The sequence below is a fragment of the Pelobates fuscus genome, chromosome 8 (genome assembly GCF_036172605.1).
Source record: "Pelobates fuscus isolate aPelFus1 chromosome 8, aPelFus1.pri, whole genome shotgun sequence".
In the NCBI taxonomy this organism is placed as follows: domain Eukaryota; kingdom Metazoa; phylum Chordata; class Amphibia; order Anura; family Pelobatidae; genus Pelobates; species Pelobates fuscus.
This window is the reverse complement of record NC_086324.1, coordinates 173,275,725-173,290,837: the sequence shown is the minus strand read 5'-3', so window position 1 is coordinate 173,290,837 and position 15,113 is coordinate 173,275,725. Positions and strand designations below refer to the sequence as shown.

Sequence of the window (15,113 nt, the reverse complement as noted above, 5' to 3'; positions counted from 1 at the left end):
TCTCTCTTTCCCAGCCCCTTTCCGTGGCTCTTTCTTTCACCCAGCCCCTTTCAGTGGCTCTCTTTCCCCCAGCCTCTTTCCGTGTCTGTTTCATTCCCCCAGCCCCTTTCCATGTATGTTTCTTTCCCCAAGGCCCTTTCTGTGACTTTCTTTTCCCCAGCCACTTTCCGTGTCTCTTTCTTTCCCCCAGCCCATTTCCGTGTCTGTTTTTGTTCCCCAGTCCCTTTCTATGGCTCTCTCCCCTCAGCCTGTGTTGTGTTGAGACGGGTAAAAGGAGAGTTTGGAAGTTGGTATAGAATTGCTGTAGGTCAAGGTTTCCACAAGTGATTTCCACGAGGGCAGTATAATTTGATTACGAGGGATGCTGATATCAAAGGTCATCAGATAATGGTCAGATAAAGGAAATTGAATATTGAAGAGATTACCGGTGGTACAAAACTTGGTGAAGATGAGATCAAGAGTATTTCCTGCTGTATGAGTTGTTGAGTTAGACCATTGTATGAGCCCAAAGGAGGAGGTTACAGAGAGCAGCTGAGAGACAACAAAAGTCCCCAAGGATAAGAGAAGGAGAGCTACAGGAGAGGACATGGGGTAGCAAGAAAAAAAATGTTTAATGAATAAACCAGGATGATCAAGCAGGGCGAGATTAATGAGTTATCTTCTGGACTGAGGCAGGATCATTCCTAACTCAGGCTGTGGGTCACATAGACCTGCAATAAAGCTTATGGATGGAGAGATGCATCTGTGCACAGGTGAGGAGAGAGGACGTCAAGCAAAACAAACATTTGGTTAGCTAACAATGCAATAATGGAATGGGAATGGGCAGAAATCACAGAGAATATTTCCCACAATCTGAGTTTCGTAAATAATCCCGTATGTGTTTTCTATAATATTCTGTGAGTGCACAGCAGTAACAGCAGTGGATGTAGCTTCAGATGTAATAAGACGTGTCTAAATATTTGGCCAGAATTCATTACAATACAGATACTTAATTTACCATATAAACAGACTTTAGCATCCTGGTAAAATATCCCATAGAAACCTGATAAAATATTTTATAGATAGCTGCTAAAATTTGCCAACACAAATGTTGTTTTCCCATATCTTACCTTGGGTTTTTTCCATGCATTGCTCACATCTGTAAGGTAAGACAATGTTTTATTTTTTATTTTATTTTTCTCCCAGTTACTCCCTTAATATCAGTGTCAATGATTCTTGTAACATTTCTAACATATTAGCTGAAATTCCTTGGGGTGATACATATAATGAGGGGTTGGCTGAGCGTTTAAATGGTCATGATACCTTGTTTTTTTCCTTATAATATTTCTTTATTTAGATTTATAGTAAAAAAAGAAAGTAAGACATAAATCAAACATATAGCAAAAAGACAGAAGTGGAAACCACCCAGAATACGTATAATGAATAGAATACAAAGGGACAACCTGATATAGGTCAAATTTCCTTGAATGGGATCTGTGTAAAAATTGAAAACACTTTCATAGCGTAAAAAAGTAAATATAAGTAGTGTTTAAAGTGAGATATGAAATGCACTCACAAACAAACGATTATTCAGGCCTTTCACCCTCTCAGGGGTAGTGTGATGAGTAAAGATGTCCTCCGACACGATATATGTGGATGTAAAAAATGCAATATAGTGAAGTATGTTTAGAAATATATAAATTCACATTTATTCATTGCACTTACAAATTAGCAGCATAAAAAAGGACAGGACAGAAAACTGAGGATTGATACCTTATTCAGAGGGGGGAACAAATCTATAGACAGTTCTCTAAACCATAAATTTATCCAATTAGAACGTCTATTAGAGAAAGAAACTCGCAAATGGTGGGAAATTACATCTTTAGAACAGTATTTAGCTTACGATATCATCCCACGTGGTCTAAGAATACTTAAAATGCCAGCTTTTGGCCTAGAGGATAAATTACTAATGCAGGACTGGCATAATGCCAATGATGAATGCTCAAAAAAATATATGACTGGTTTAATTAATTACCAAAAAAGATCTTTGAAATCACTAGAGGATGAAATTAATAAAATAGAGAATGAACTCTCTTTACATGTAGAACTTAAAGCAGTAGAAAACAACTACACAATTTTAAAAGAGAAAATAAAAGCTGTTGATGATAAAATTTCAAATACTAAGTCCACCAAGTTTAAGAGGGATCAGGATGATTACCAAAAAGGCAATCAAAGAAATTGGCCCAGGCAAAAACCTGAACATGGGCACTTTAGATACTCGTACAAAAATCAATCCAACTCTAGATCCCAAGATCCCCATCCAAAAAGATTAGACACAAGACGTTTTTCCAACTCTAATTCTAATTCATTCTCTAAGCCTCTACTTAGAAAAAATTCACATGATAGTGTCAATCCCACACAGTATAAAAAGTACCCCACACGAACAGCAGGTAGCTATTCTCCTAATCATTCCAGATATTCTAAAAACAACCAGGAAGTTTTTTTAGGCAAGGAGCCAAACCAAAAACTAAATTCAACCCAGTTTTCCATACACACTCAAAACAGATTCCAGCACTTAAAATCTCCCACAAAGAAAAGACCGCACTTGGAGGTGGAGGAGGAGGATCCTCCACTCCACCTCTCACACAGACAGAATTAAACCAATTTGAAGGCATTTTTAATCTTTCTGACATATCCCTTTCACCGCAAGAACTGTCATTATTAAAGAAAGGCTTGAATTTTGCCCCGTCTTCCAACTGTAATCCCTTTAACCTTTATTTAGATAACCAGAAATTTCTAAGAAAATTAACATTAAAGAGATTCTTCAAAAGCAAGGAAATGAACTTGATCAACTCAGAGCCATATCTAAGCAATACTCCACTAGACTCGAATATAGAGAACAAGGTACCTGATACGGAATCTAAAATCATTCATACCTCTTTGAAACCCAAATCAAAATTTTTTTCCATGGGCAGCCAAGGGGAAATTCCTGGAGGTATTCAATGACTTGGTACAGGAAGATTTAAACAAAATTGTGGACAGTAAATTTAAACCTAATCTTACCAAAAAAGAAAAGCTAGCTCTAACCACACTTACAGAAAATCACAATGTGGTTATAAAAGAAGCTGACAAGGGAGGGGGGATTGTTATTATGAACAAAACTTATTATTTACAGGAAGCCTATAATATCTTACATGACGTTAACACATATCAAACTTTGGATAAAAATCCTTCTTCTGAATTTTTGGCAGAATTACATACACTACTGACCACCGGTCTAAATAATCACATTATAAACCAGGATGAATTTAAATATATCTTTAACCCAAATTGCAAAGTGGCAGTTTTTTATTTTTTGCCAAAAATTCACAAGAACACTCAAAACCCCCCAGGACGTCCAATCATCAGTGGAATCAATTCCTTGTCATGCAAACTATCAGAATATGTGGATTTATTTTTACAGCCTTATGTCCCATTACACTATACTTTTATCAAAGACACCAGGCATATTCTGCAAGATTTACAATCTATGGAATGGAAGTCTTCTTATATTCTAGCGACAGCAGACATCACAGCCCTATACTCTAACATACCCCACGCAAAAGGTATTGCTTGCATTCAAGATACCCTTAGATCACCACAAGTTTTAGAGGATGCCCAGATTGAGTTTCTGGTGAGCTGTATCCAATTCGTACTCGCCAAAAACTTCTTCTGGTTCAATGGTCAGTTTTTTCTTCAGCGGTGCGGCGTCGCCATGGGAGCAAAATTCGCCCCCAGTTTTGCCAACTTGTATGTGTCCCATTGGGAGCGCCAGCACATCAAGTTGGCGAACCATGGTGGGGGTGGTTTGGTCCTGTGGCGGCGCTTCATCGATGATGTCCTGATCATCTGGGATGGTTCTACAGAAGACCTTGATTTATTTCTGGGTCAAGTTAACGACAATGAATATAATCTAAAATTCACTTCGATATCCAGTAACTCCACTATAAATTTCTTGGATTTAACTTTATATGTAGAACAAAATAAACTAAAAACCAAGACGTATTTCAAGCCCACAGACTGCAACACAGCCATCGAGAACTCCAGTACTCATTATCCTCCATGGCTCTCCAACATTCCTAAGAGCCAATTTACCCGGCTCAGAAGGAACTGTACAGACAACCATATGTTCCTAGAACAGTCTAAGATTGTACAACAAAGATATACTGATAAAGGGTATAATGTGAAAAAAATGGAGACATCTAAATCTGAAATACTAAATTCTGACAGATCATTGTTGCTGACTAACAAAAATGAAGAGGGTCTGGAACTATTAACAGCTGAGCAAAAAATAAAAAATAGATTCAGATGGAAAAATAAAAATAAGGAGAAAAGTGACAATACAGATAGAGGAAAAAATAATAGCAACAGAAAAGATACTAATAACAAATTTGAATTCGCGTTTGTCACACAATACAATTCCCAAGCTAGACAGGTAGAAAAAATCCTTAAAAAGCATTGGTACATCTTAAAGAGAGATGAGATCTTAAAAGATGTATTACCAGATTTTCCTACAGTAATCTATAAAAAATCCAGCAATCTAAAGAACAAATTGGCACCCAGTCTATTACCTATCACTCCTTCCTGTAACAACTTTTTAAAGACCCAAGTACAAGGGTTTTACAGGTGTGGCCATTGTTCCACCTGTACACACCTCAAAAGGAAAATCCAAGATTTCACTGGTACATACACGAAAAAAACATATAAAATAAAAAACTATATTCAGTGTTCTTCTACTTTTGTAATCTATTTATTGCAATGCGGCTGTGGTGCCCAATATGTCGGACGCACATCCAGAAAGTTACACATCAGAATATTGGAACACCACAACAACATACGCAAAAATAAAAATAAAATTGACCATAGTGTACCAAGACACTGCAATTCTTGTCCCTCATTCTCTTGGAATACTCTGCAAGTTTATGGAATAGACTCGGTTCAACTAGGATGGAGAGGTGGAGACAAACTACAGGAACTAATTAGGAAGGAGGCTTGGTGGATTTTTAATCTAAAAACCTTGAATATGGGACTCAACCAAGAAATAGATTTACAGGGTCTCATCTAATCATTTCCTCAAAGGTTCTCTTCGCTGTCGAAGTTTCTTCAATAAGACGCCATGATTTTTCTTTGTCTATATGTATGTATATATTGACCTAAATGTAAATATGTGGAATATATATTTTTTATATATTCTTTTATATATTTTTTATATATTTTCTATACCTATTTTTTATGTTTATCCCTTACTATAGTCCAATCTCCTGATTCACTTAAGGAAGCTCTATAACCAATTTAATCTACACCCATAATTCCTTGCACATTAATAACATATGATGGGTATACATGACCCTTTAATTGAGCCCAATAATCTGTTTCACATATAAGAACCCTATAATTAAATTTACATCCAGTAATCTTGCACACTAGTAACTTATTATGGGGCTTCATGTCCCTCTAATTTGGTCCATATTAATTGGATTTTAAATCCATCCTGATTTATAAACTTATATTTACATATGGTTGGGTATACATATATAATTTATATTATACTGTTAATTTTGTGCTCATGTTCGTAAATGTGTACACATATTGAGATGTAGAGATATATCTAGAATATATGCTGTAATATTATTGGTAATTCTGCCACTCTATTAGATTTTGTAGCAATATGTGCTCGGTTTTGTTCTCAGGCGTTTTTTCGCCTTTCTATGCCTTTTGTCCCCTACAGGCAACGGTCTTTTCAGTTGACGCATGCGCGGTCATTACGCGCATGCGCACTATTACCCGGAACTGTTTTGAGAAGCTCCTTGTATTCCGCGCCGGATTTCTGCGGTTCACAGTGAAACGCATGTTTGATTGCATGTGTACCGGATCAAGAAGATGATGTTGAAGGGTATAAAAACCCTCAGAAGTGGATCCACAACTATCCCTGAAGAAGTCCGACATCCAATAGGACGAAACGCGTTGGATATTATTACACTTCTTATGTACTTATATTTGTTTTTATTTACTTTTATTTTGAATGCTGTATCTTCTCCCTGACTCTGGATTGTGGATACTCGACTATCACCACCAGGAGTTCCATATGTTTATGGAGAGATGCCTTTTTTATGCTGCTAATTTGTAAGTGCAATGAATAAATGTGAATTTATATATTTCTAAACATACTTCACTATATTGCATTTTTTACATCCACATATATCGTGTCGGAGGACATCTTTACTCATCACACTACCCCTGAGAGGGTGAAAGGCCTGAATAATCGTTTGTTTGTGAGTGCATTTCATATCTCACTTTAAACACTACTTATATTTACTTTTTTACGCTATGAAAGTGTTTTCAATTTTTACACAGATCCCATTCAAGGAAATTTGACCTATATCAGGTTGTCCCTTTGTATTCTATTCATTATACGTATTCTGGGTGGTTTCCACTTCTGTCTTTTTGCTATATATTTCCACAGGTGGTTGTGAAGTTCACCTGGAACTATCTCAGTATACGTGTATTCTCTTAGTGTATATACTTTATTCCTTTGTTTCATAAATCAAACATATGCATTGAATCAAACTATTACACTTACATATCTATTGTATCACATATAGAGCCTAGAACTTTCTTATCTGTGTATATTCCTCAGTATTACCACGGTGTTCCTTCATATCATAAAAGATTAATATCAATGCATAAACTACTACACATACTAACAACAAATATACAATGTGCACAGAGTATGCACTAACAAACACAATCGTAATTGTATGTGCGTAACGTAAGGAGTGGCTATCTGATATTCACTTCTTATATTTAAAGAAAGAAAGAGACGGTAGGGGATGGATATCAGATTGGATATTTTAAAATCCACCTTTGGTGATATTTTCCATAATTAAGTTGTGCAGAGTAATATCCCCTTTCCGTTTTGGCTTGGTGTTTCATCTGATTAATCACATTATTGATCTTTTTTATATCATTTTGAGACCAGTTCCTAGCAATGACAATATTTACTGCTAGAAGTCCCTGTAAAAATAACACCTTATCATTTCTTGATAACATTTCTAATTCCATATGGAATAGGGCCCTTTGAATTGTAGGTGGAATTATGATATTGATTACGCTAGAAAGAACACCAAAAATATCAATCCATACCTGTTTAACCTTGCTACAGCTCCACCATATATGTTGGTAGGTACCTACTACCTCATTGCTTCTCCAACATTCTGCTAAATTTGGCCATTCGACCGGAACCAGGTACCATCGCATCATGATCTTATAATGCAATTCAACCATATTTAAACAATGAGTCATTGTATTCACTACGACTAAGCTATTGATCCATTCTTCTAGATTTAAACAGTATTCTAGTTCCCTTTGCCAAATCTGATAAGGTTTCAAATTGAAGGTTTCATCCATATCTCCTAATATTCTTTACCATCTTGCCATCTCTTTTTTCACAAACACATTATTCAAAATATTTAGAATGTTATGGGTCATATTATTTCTATTGCTAATATATATATATATATATATATATATATAAATAACGCCACAATCTGAGTGAGTTAAAATATTCAGATTCTTTAAGTGCATATACCAAAACAGACACAGACACAGACACACACTCTCTGACACAGACACACACACACTGACAGGCAGACAGACACACACTGACACACATGGACAGAGACACAGACACACACACTAATAGAAAAGCAGACACACAGTCTCTCACTGTGACAGACCGCCTGGCACCCCGACCGGGTGTCTCCGTCAATCGATGCTTCCTAGCGGACGCTGAGGACCATAAGCACCGCACTGGACACCGTAGGCACTGTAGTCCCTTAGCCGCCATAGCTTGGCTGGGGGTCTACCCGTCCTTTCCCACCCTGGACCAAACTCCTGGATCCAGCTCCCAGTGGGAAGGCCTCTCCTCCAAGAGAGTATAGCTGGTTGCTCTTAAAAGAGCAAGTGATTATAGCACTCCGAAGAACAATCCCAGGAGCAGGGATTATAGCAGGTATATCAGTTCCCTCAAACACGAAGCGAGGCTCTGTGTTGAGAGTAAAGCAGGAACTGGTTTAATGGTAGCCACACTGGCCTTTTATGCAAGTCCCCATGCAAGGGACCTTGTGGGAAACTACAATGCAAAATTATAAACCAATAACAATAAGGTTACAAGACACGACACTCCCACACACAGCACACAATCCCTCCCCTCTGCCTGCTATTGATTAACTCAATTATCTCCAGGAAGAAAAAATACACATGCCTACAGGAATTTTCTTTTCCTATAATTAGCGCAAATGTTATTGTAGGAAACATGAGACACAATTTGAGAAAGTTTTTAATTTTTCTTCAAATTACTTTAAACTAAAGGTTTACTTTGATAAAAAGAGAGGAACTATTTGGTAAGTGACTTCATAATAAATAAGCAATAACTAAGGAGTAATAACGTACTATATTGGGGATGACGATGATATAGGGCTGAGAATAAGAAACATTTGAGGAAACACCATTTTACATTGTAAAATATGCCAGATATTGCAGACAATTAGATGCTTACCTTTAAGGAAGGAGGTGGCTTTATCAATTATTTCTGAACCGAAACCTGAGGATTTTATCAAAAGGATAAAACAAAGTGGTGAAATAAGCACACCACAAAGACAAACAATATATACAGCACCGAACAGATTCAAATAGAATAGAAAATGTGAAGCCATTGAGGGTTAAGTTAATTTTGTACCTTGGATAAAATGATTGTGATAGCATTTAATGTAGAGTTAAAAGTTAACAAAGTTAAAGGGACACTATAGTCACCAGACCAACTCCAGCTTATTGAATTTGTTCTGGTGAGTAGAATCATTCCCTTCAGGCTTTTTGCTGTAAACACTGTCTTTTCAGAGAAAATGCAGTGTTTACATTACAGCCTAGTGATAACTTCACTGGCCGCTCCTCAGATGGCTGTTAGAGATCCTTCCTGGGTCATGGCTGTCTAAAATGCATCCAAACATTCAGTGTCTCCTCCCTCTGCATACAGACACTGAACTTTCCTCATAGAGATTCATTGATTCAATTAATCTCTGAGGAGATGCTGATTGGCCAGGGCTGTGTTTGAATTGTGTTGGCTCTGCCCCGATCTGCCTCTCTGTCAGTCTCAGCCAATCCTATGGGGAATCACTGTGATTGGTTCAGGCTACCACTTCTGATGATGTCAGCAGACTGCTTGTTTTTCTGAGTCTAACAGCATGCAGAGTTACAGATTCAAGCTTGAATACAGTAAGATTTTGCTATATTTATGGAGGCATGAGGGCCCCAGGGGGCTAGATGGTGGTTTTAACACTATAGGGTCAGGAATACATGTTTGTGTTCCTGACCCTAAAGTGATCCTTTAACAAACATTTCCCCACTGTGATTTGAATCTCGGAAATAGTGACGTTCTGTCAATAGATGTTCATCTTACTGCAAAAATAATTTAACCCTTAAAAAGATTGTCATTATTTAATATGATGATTAAGAAGCAAAATTGGCTAAATGCTGTGATAATGAATTGAAGCACTCATTAAAATCGACAGATGTTGCATATGTTTAAAAGAGAGCATTCAAATAGGGAAAATGTAAGAGAAAATGTTACATTACCTGTGGCAACATTAATGATCCATCTCGGTGTATAATTCAATCCCAGTGATATATTATAAAGAGGTCATTGTAGCTTGTTTCCCCTTCATTTTGTTATTATTAATATAAGTAGGACAGACGCCATTCATTCCCCTATTACACAGTAATTCAGAAATGCTGATTTATTTACCTTTCACTTTATCACAACCTTCTTGTGTTTTAAGATAGCTGGGTTCTCCTGTTGGTTCTAGAAATGACAAACAGAGTGCAATAATACAATATATAAATTGGTTTCCTTACACAGAATTGAAAGTAACTTAGTAGCAGATATTGTTTGCTGTTTGAGTAAGATTTAATTCCATATTAGAACAGTGACATGAACGATGACACAAAAACAAAAAAATAGAAAATAATAAAATAATTGTAGATTATTCCATTTTACATGAGAAAAGAATCTTAATTTTACTAATGACAGGAGGAACATATTTTGCATTCTTTCTTTACTCCACCTCTGAATAGCAGCAAACAATAATCTAAGATCAACCACTCAAAAATCAGAAAAAAAAACATCATAGGCAGAACCACTTCCTCTTTTTTTGAAGCGATAAAGTCAAACTCTAATTAATCTTCAAACTATATACTTCTCGTCCTCATAAATAAATAAAACGGAAACAAAGATTTGAACGTGTCCATGACCTCTGTCCAAACCCTGAGACTGGAAGCAGGATCGGCCTGATGTGTCTTGAGACCTTTGGTAGAAGGATTGAGGCTGGATAGCTCTGGGTCTGGAAGGCAAAAAATGCTGGGCCCCGCTGTCATCCAGCTCTGGAAACAACACCCCTCATGGTCAGGGGACAAAAATCCTTCAGGAAGGTGGTTTGAGCTTTGTTTTTATGAGGCAAAATATTTACATGCTTATGGAGCTCTTTGGGAAATGGTTCTGCAGATAACACCCCCTCAGCCTGTGGTCCCAGCTCCCTTGAATTTAGCTCTACCAGCTAACAATTCTATATGAAGGAGTGCAGCTTTATGCCTCTCCACATTCATTGCAACACTAGCATTGCCTATCAAACAGATGATGTGCTGTGTCCATTCCCAAATGGAATTTGGTTCTAGGGTGGGAGGTCATAGCAGTATCTGCCAAATACAGAATTTGTGCCACAGGGCCCAAGGCATTCGTCTTGGCAAAATGCCTCCAGGTCTCTGGAGCATTTTGCATTCTTCTGCACGAAAGCTGCGCATGGGACGCATTCTTCTGCACGAAGGCTGCGCATGGATGCTCTTGGACTTTCCAGCATGACAATGACCCTAAACACAAGGCCAAGCTGACCCTCCAGTGATTACAGCAGAAAAAGGTGAAGGTTCTGGAGTGGCCATCACAGTCTCCTTACCTTAATATCATCGAGCTACCCTGGGGAGATCTCAAACGTACGGTTCATGCAAGACGGCCAGAGACCTGGAGGCATTTTGCCAATACGAATGGGCAGCTAAACCACCTACAAGAATTAGGGACAACTATTACAATAGACTGCATGCAGTCATTGATGCCAAAGGGGGCTATACACAGTATTAGGAACTAAGGGTATGCAGACTTTTGAACAGGGGTCATTTATTTTTTTCTTTGTTGCCATGTTTTGTTTTATGATTGTGCCATTCTGTTATAATTTACAGTTGAATATGAATCCCCTAAGAAATGAAAGAAACGTGTTTTGTCTGCTCACTCTTGTTTTCTTTAAAAATGGTACATATATTACCAATTCTCCAAGCAGGGCCGAACTGGCCCACGGGGATACCGGAAAATTCCCTGGTGGGCCGGTGCACCTGGGGCTGGCAGTGCAGCACTCTTTTTTTACTCCTTTTGACATTTTTGTTTCGGGCTGGAGCCTGGGGGAAAAGGTTTGCTGGATGACCGCAGTTAGGCTGCCAGAGGCCGGTAACAGAAAAAGGTGACAGCTGGTTTGCAGCAGAGAGGAGAGAGAGAGAGAGCACTGAAAGGTGACAGCTGGTTTGCAGCAGAGAGGAGAGAGAGAGAGAGCACTGAAAGGTGACAGCTGGTTTGCAGCAGAGAGGAGAGAGAGAGAGAGCACTGAAAGGTGACAGCTGGCGTGTAGCAGAGAGAGAGAGAATACTGAAAGGTGACAGCTGGTTTGGAGGAGAGAGGAATGAGGGAGCACTGAAGTGACAGCTGGTTTGCAGCGGAGAGGAGAGAGAGAATACTGAAAGGTGACAGCTGGTTTGCAGCAGAGAAGAATGAGAGAGCACTGAAAGGTGACAGCTGGTTTGCAGCAGAGAAGAATGAGAGAGCACTGAAAGGCGACAGCTGGTTTGCAGCAGAGAGGAGAGAGAGAGAACTGAAAGGTGACAGCTGGTTTGCAGCAGAGAGGAGAGAGAACTGAAAGGTGACAGCTGGTTTGTAGTAGAGAGGAGAGAGAGCGAGTACTGAACGGTGACAGCTGGTTTGTAGCAGAGAGGAGAGAGAGCGAGTACTGAAAGGTGACAGCTGGTTTGTAGCAGAGAGGAGAGAGAGAGAGTACTGAGAGTCTCTCTCACTCTCTAACAAAACGCTCCTTCTTGGTTTCCAGCTCTGCATGGACCGTCTGGCAGAGCCAACCTACGCACTGGAGCTCCAACTCCAGCCTCACCCTCGTGATAAAAAAAATATTGCGCTTGAAGCTTGAAGTCCGGTTACAGTGAAGTTACAGGTACTTATAGATTCACCCAGCAGCCCATAATTAATTGTGTGTGAGTGTGTGTGTGTGTAGAGCTTGTAGTGATCTTGTGTGTGTCAGTGAGCTTGTAGTGAGCATGTCTGTACTGTGCTTGAGTGTGTCAGTGACATTGTGTATGTCAGTGAGCATGTCTGTAGTGAGCTTTTGTGTGTGTGTCACTGAGCATGTAGTGATTTTGTCTGTATTGAGCCTGTGTGTGTGTGTGTCAGTGAGCATGTCCATACTGTGTTGTAGTGTGTGTCAGTGAGTTTGTCTGTATTGTGCTTGTGTGTTTCAGTGAGCTTATAGTAAGCATGTATGTAGTTAGCGTGTGTATTTGTGTCAGTTAACATGTCTGTAGTGAGCGTGTGTATGCGTCAGAGAGCTTCTGTGTGTGTCAGTGAGCTTGTGTTTGTTGGTAAGCTTGAATGGGCTTGTGTGTGTCAGTGAGCTTGTGTTGGTCAGAGAACCTCTGTGTGTGCCAGTGAGCTTGACTGCAGTGAGTTTCTATGTGTTACATAGTTACATAGTTACATAGCTGAAAAGAGACTTGCGTCCATCAATTTCAGCCTTCCTCACATTTGTTTTTTGCTGTTGATCCAAAAGAAGGCAAATAAACCCAGTTGAAGCACAATTTAGCAACAAGCTAGGAAAAAAATTCCTTCGTGACCCCAGAATGGCAGTCAGATTTATCCTTGGATCAAGCAGTTATTACCCTACATTGAAAGATTATATCCTTGAATATTCTGCTTTTGCAAGTATGCATCTAGTAGCTGTTTGAACATCTGTATGGACTCTGATAAAACCACTTCTTCGGGCAGAGAATTCCACATCCTGATTGTTCTTACAGTAAAAAAACCTTTCCTTTGCCTTAGACGAAATCTTCTTTCTTCCAGTCTAAACGCATGGCCTTGTGTCCTATGTAAAGTCCGGTTTGTGAATAGACTTCCACACAATGGTTTGTATTGGCCCCGAATATATTTGTATAATGTTATCATATCCCCTCTCAGGCGACGTTTTTCTAAACTAAATAGGTTTAACCCCTTAAGGACACATGACATGTGTGACATGTCATGATTCCCTTTTATTCCAGAAGTTTGGTCCTTAAGGGGTTAAATTTGTTAACCTTTCTTCATAGCTGATATGTTCCATTCCTTTTATAAATTTTGTAGCCCGCCTCTGCACTTTTTCTAGTGCCATAATATCCTTCTTTAGAACAGGTGCCCAAAATTGAACAGCATATTCAATGTGTGGTCTTATCAGTGATTTATAAAGAGGCAAAATTATATTCTCGTCCCGAGAATGAATGCCCTTTTTCATGCATGACAATACCCTACTGGCCTTGGCCACTGCTGATTGACATTGCACATTGTTGCATAGTTTGTTGTCTATAACAATTCCCAAGTCCTTTTCGTGTGTTGTTATCCCTAATTCGCTTCCATTAAGGGTATACGTTGCTTGTGTATTCTTTACGCCGAAGTGCATAACTTTGCATTTTTCAACATTAAATTTCATCTGCCATTTGAGTGCCCAGTCCTCCAGTCTATCTAAATCCTTCTGCAGCAAAGTAATATCTTGCTCACATTGTATTATTTCAGAAAGTTTTGTGTCATCTGCAAACACTGAAACATGACTTTCAATGCTGTCTTCAAGATCATTTATAAAAATGTTAAATAGAAGGGGTCCCAGAACAGACCCCTGATGGACACCACTTGCCACCTCTGTCCAGCTTGAAAATTTACCATTAACGAAAACTCTTTGTATTCTGTTTTTAAGCCAATGTTCTACCCAAGAACAAGCATTTTCATCGAGACCGATTTCCTTGAGTTTGAACACTAATCTTTTGTGTGGAACTGTATCAAATGCCTTGGCAAAATCCAAATAGCTCAGATGTGTGCCAGTGAGCTATTCTGGTAGTGAGCTTGTGTGTGTCAGAGAGCTTGTCTATAGTGAGCTTATTTGGGTCAGAGAGTTTGTGCATGTCAGATGAGCTTGTTTGTATTTGTGTCAGTGAGCATGTCTGTAGCGTGAGTGTGTCATTGAGCTTGTCTGTAGTGAGCTTGTGTGCGCGTCACTGAGCATGTCTTTAGTGAGCTTGTGTGTACGTGTGTTCTTGACTTGAGTGAGCTTGTGTGTATCAGCAAGCTTGTCTGTAGTGAGCTTGTGTATGGGTAAGAGAACATGTGTGTGTCGGTGAGCTTGTCTGTAGTGAACTTGTGTGTGTCAGCCTGGAGGGTGGGTATTATAGCACTGTAATATACATGGATCAACTGAAGTGAGGGACTGCAGGTAAGAAACAATATAACAGCTCCCAAAGCACATAGATATAAAAAATACAAACACTGGGGGTGGGGCTGAGCCACTGAGCGGATCAGTCGCATATCTGCTGAGCTCCAGGAATTTTAGGCCTGTACCACAACTTAACCCCTTAAGGACACATGACGTGTGTGACACGTCATGATTCCCTTTTATTCCAGAAGTTTGGTCCTTAAGGGGTTAAACAAGCTAATCCTGCAAAAAAGAGACCTAAATCGATACCAAAGCGTACTGAAGAGGAGGCTGCCTGATCCCACAACTACCACGTCACAGCTCTGGCCACTCCGGCGATACCCCGCGGACTGCGGCCTAGTGGAGCGGAGGACGGGGTGGACAGCTGCCGCCCTGCCCTACTGTCACGGGCCGTTAACGCACACGCTGGAGAAAGCTGAGGCGGGAGCAGATCTCCTCTCCCCTCCCCTCCCCCCCCTCTCCCCCCCCTTTGGACCGGTGGGGGTAATC

At 39.4% G+C, this 15,113-nt stretch overlaps 2 protein-coding genes across 5 annotated transcripts in view; one reads left to right on the top strand and one right to left on the bottom strand.

Annotated features, from left to right (window-relative positions):
• LOC134572063 (very long chain fatty acid elongase 4-like) overlaps positions 1-15,113 on the top strand; it is a 596,371-nt gene that overhangs the window by 267,206 nt on the left and 314,052 nt on the right. The window lies entirely within an intron of this gene.
• The window catches only part of LOC134571372 (uncharacterized), a 66,749-nt gene that overhangs the window by 23,297 nt on the left and 28,339 nt on the right, over positions 1-15,113 (bottom strand). Inside the window, exons 7-9 of the mRNA XM_063429573.1 lie at positions 9,818-9,874; positions 8,576-8,620; positions 1,110-1,138 (exon numbers count right to left, since the gene is read on the bottom strand). Of these exons, the coding sequence (XP_063285643.1) occupies positions 1,110-1,138; positions 8,576-8,620; positions 9,818-9,874 (131 nt within the window). The remainder of the gene's footprint in view (positions 1-1,109; positions 1,139-8,575; positions 8,621-9,817; positions 9,875-15,113) is intronic.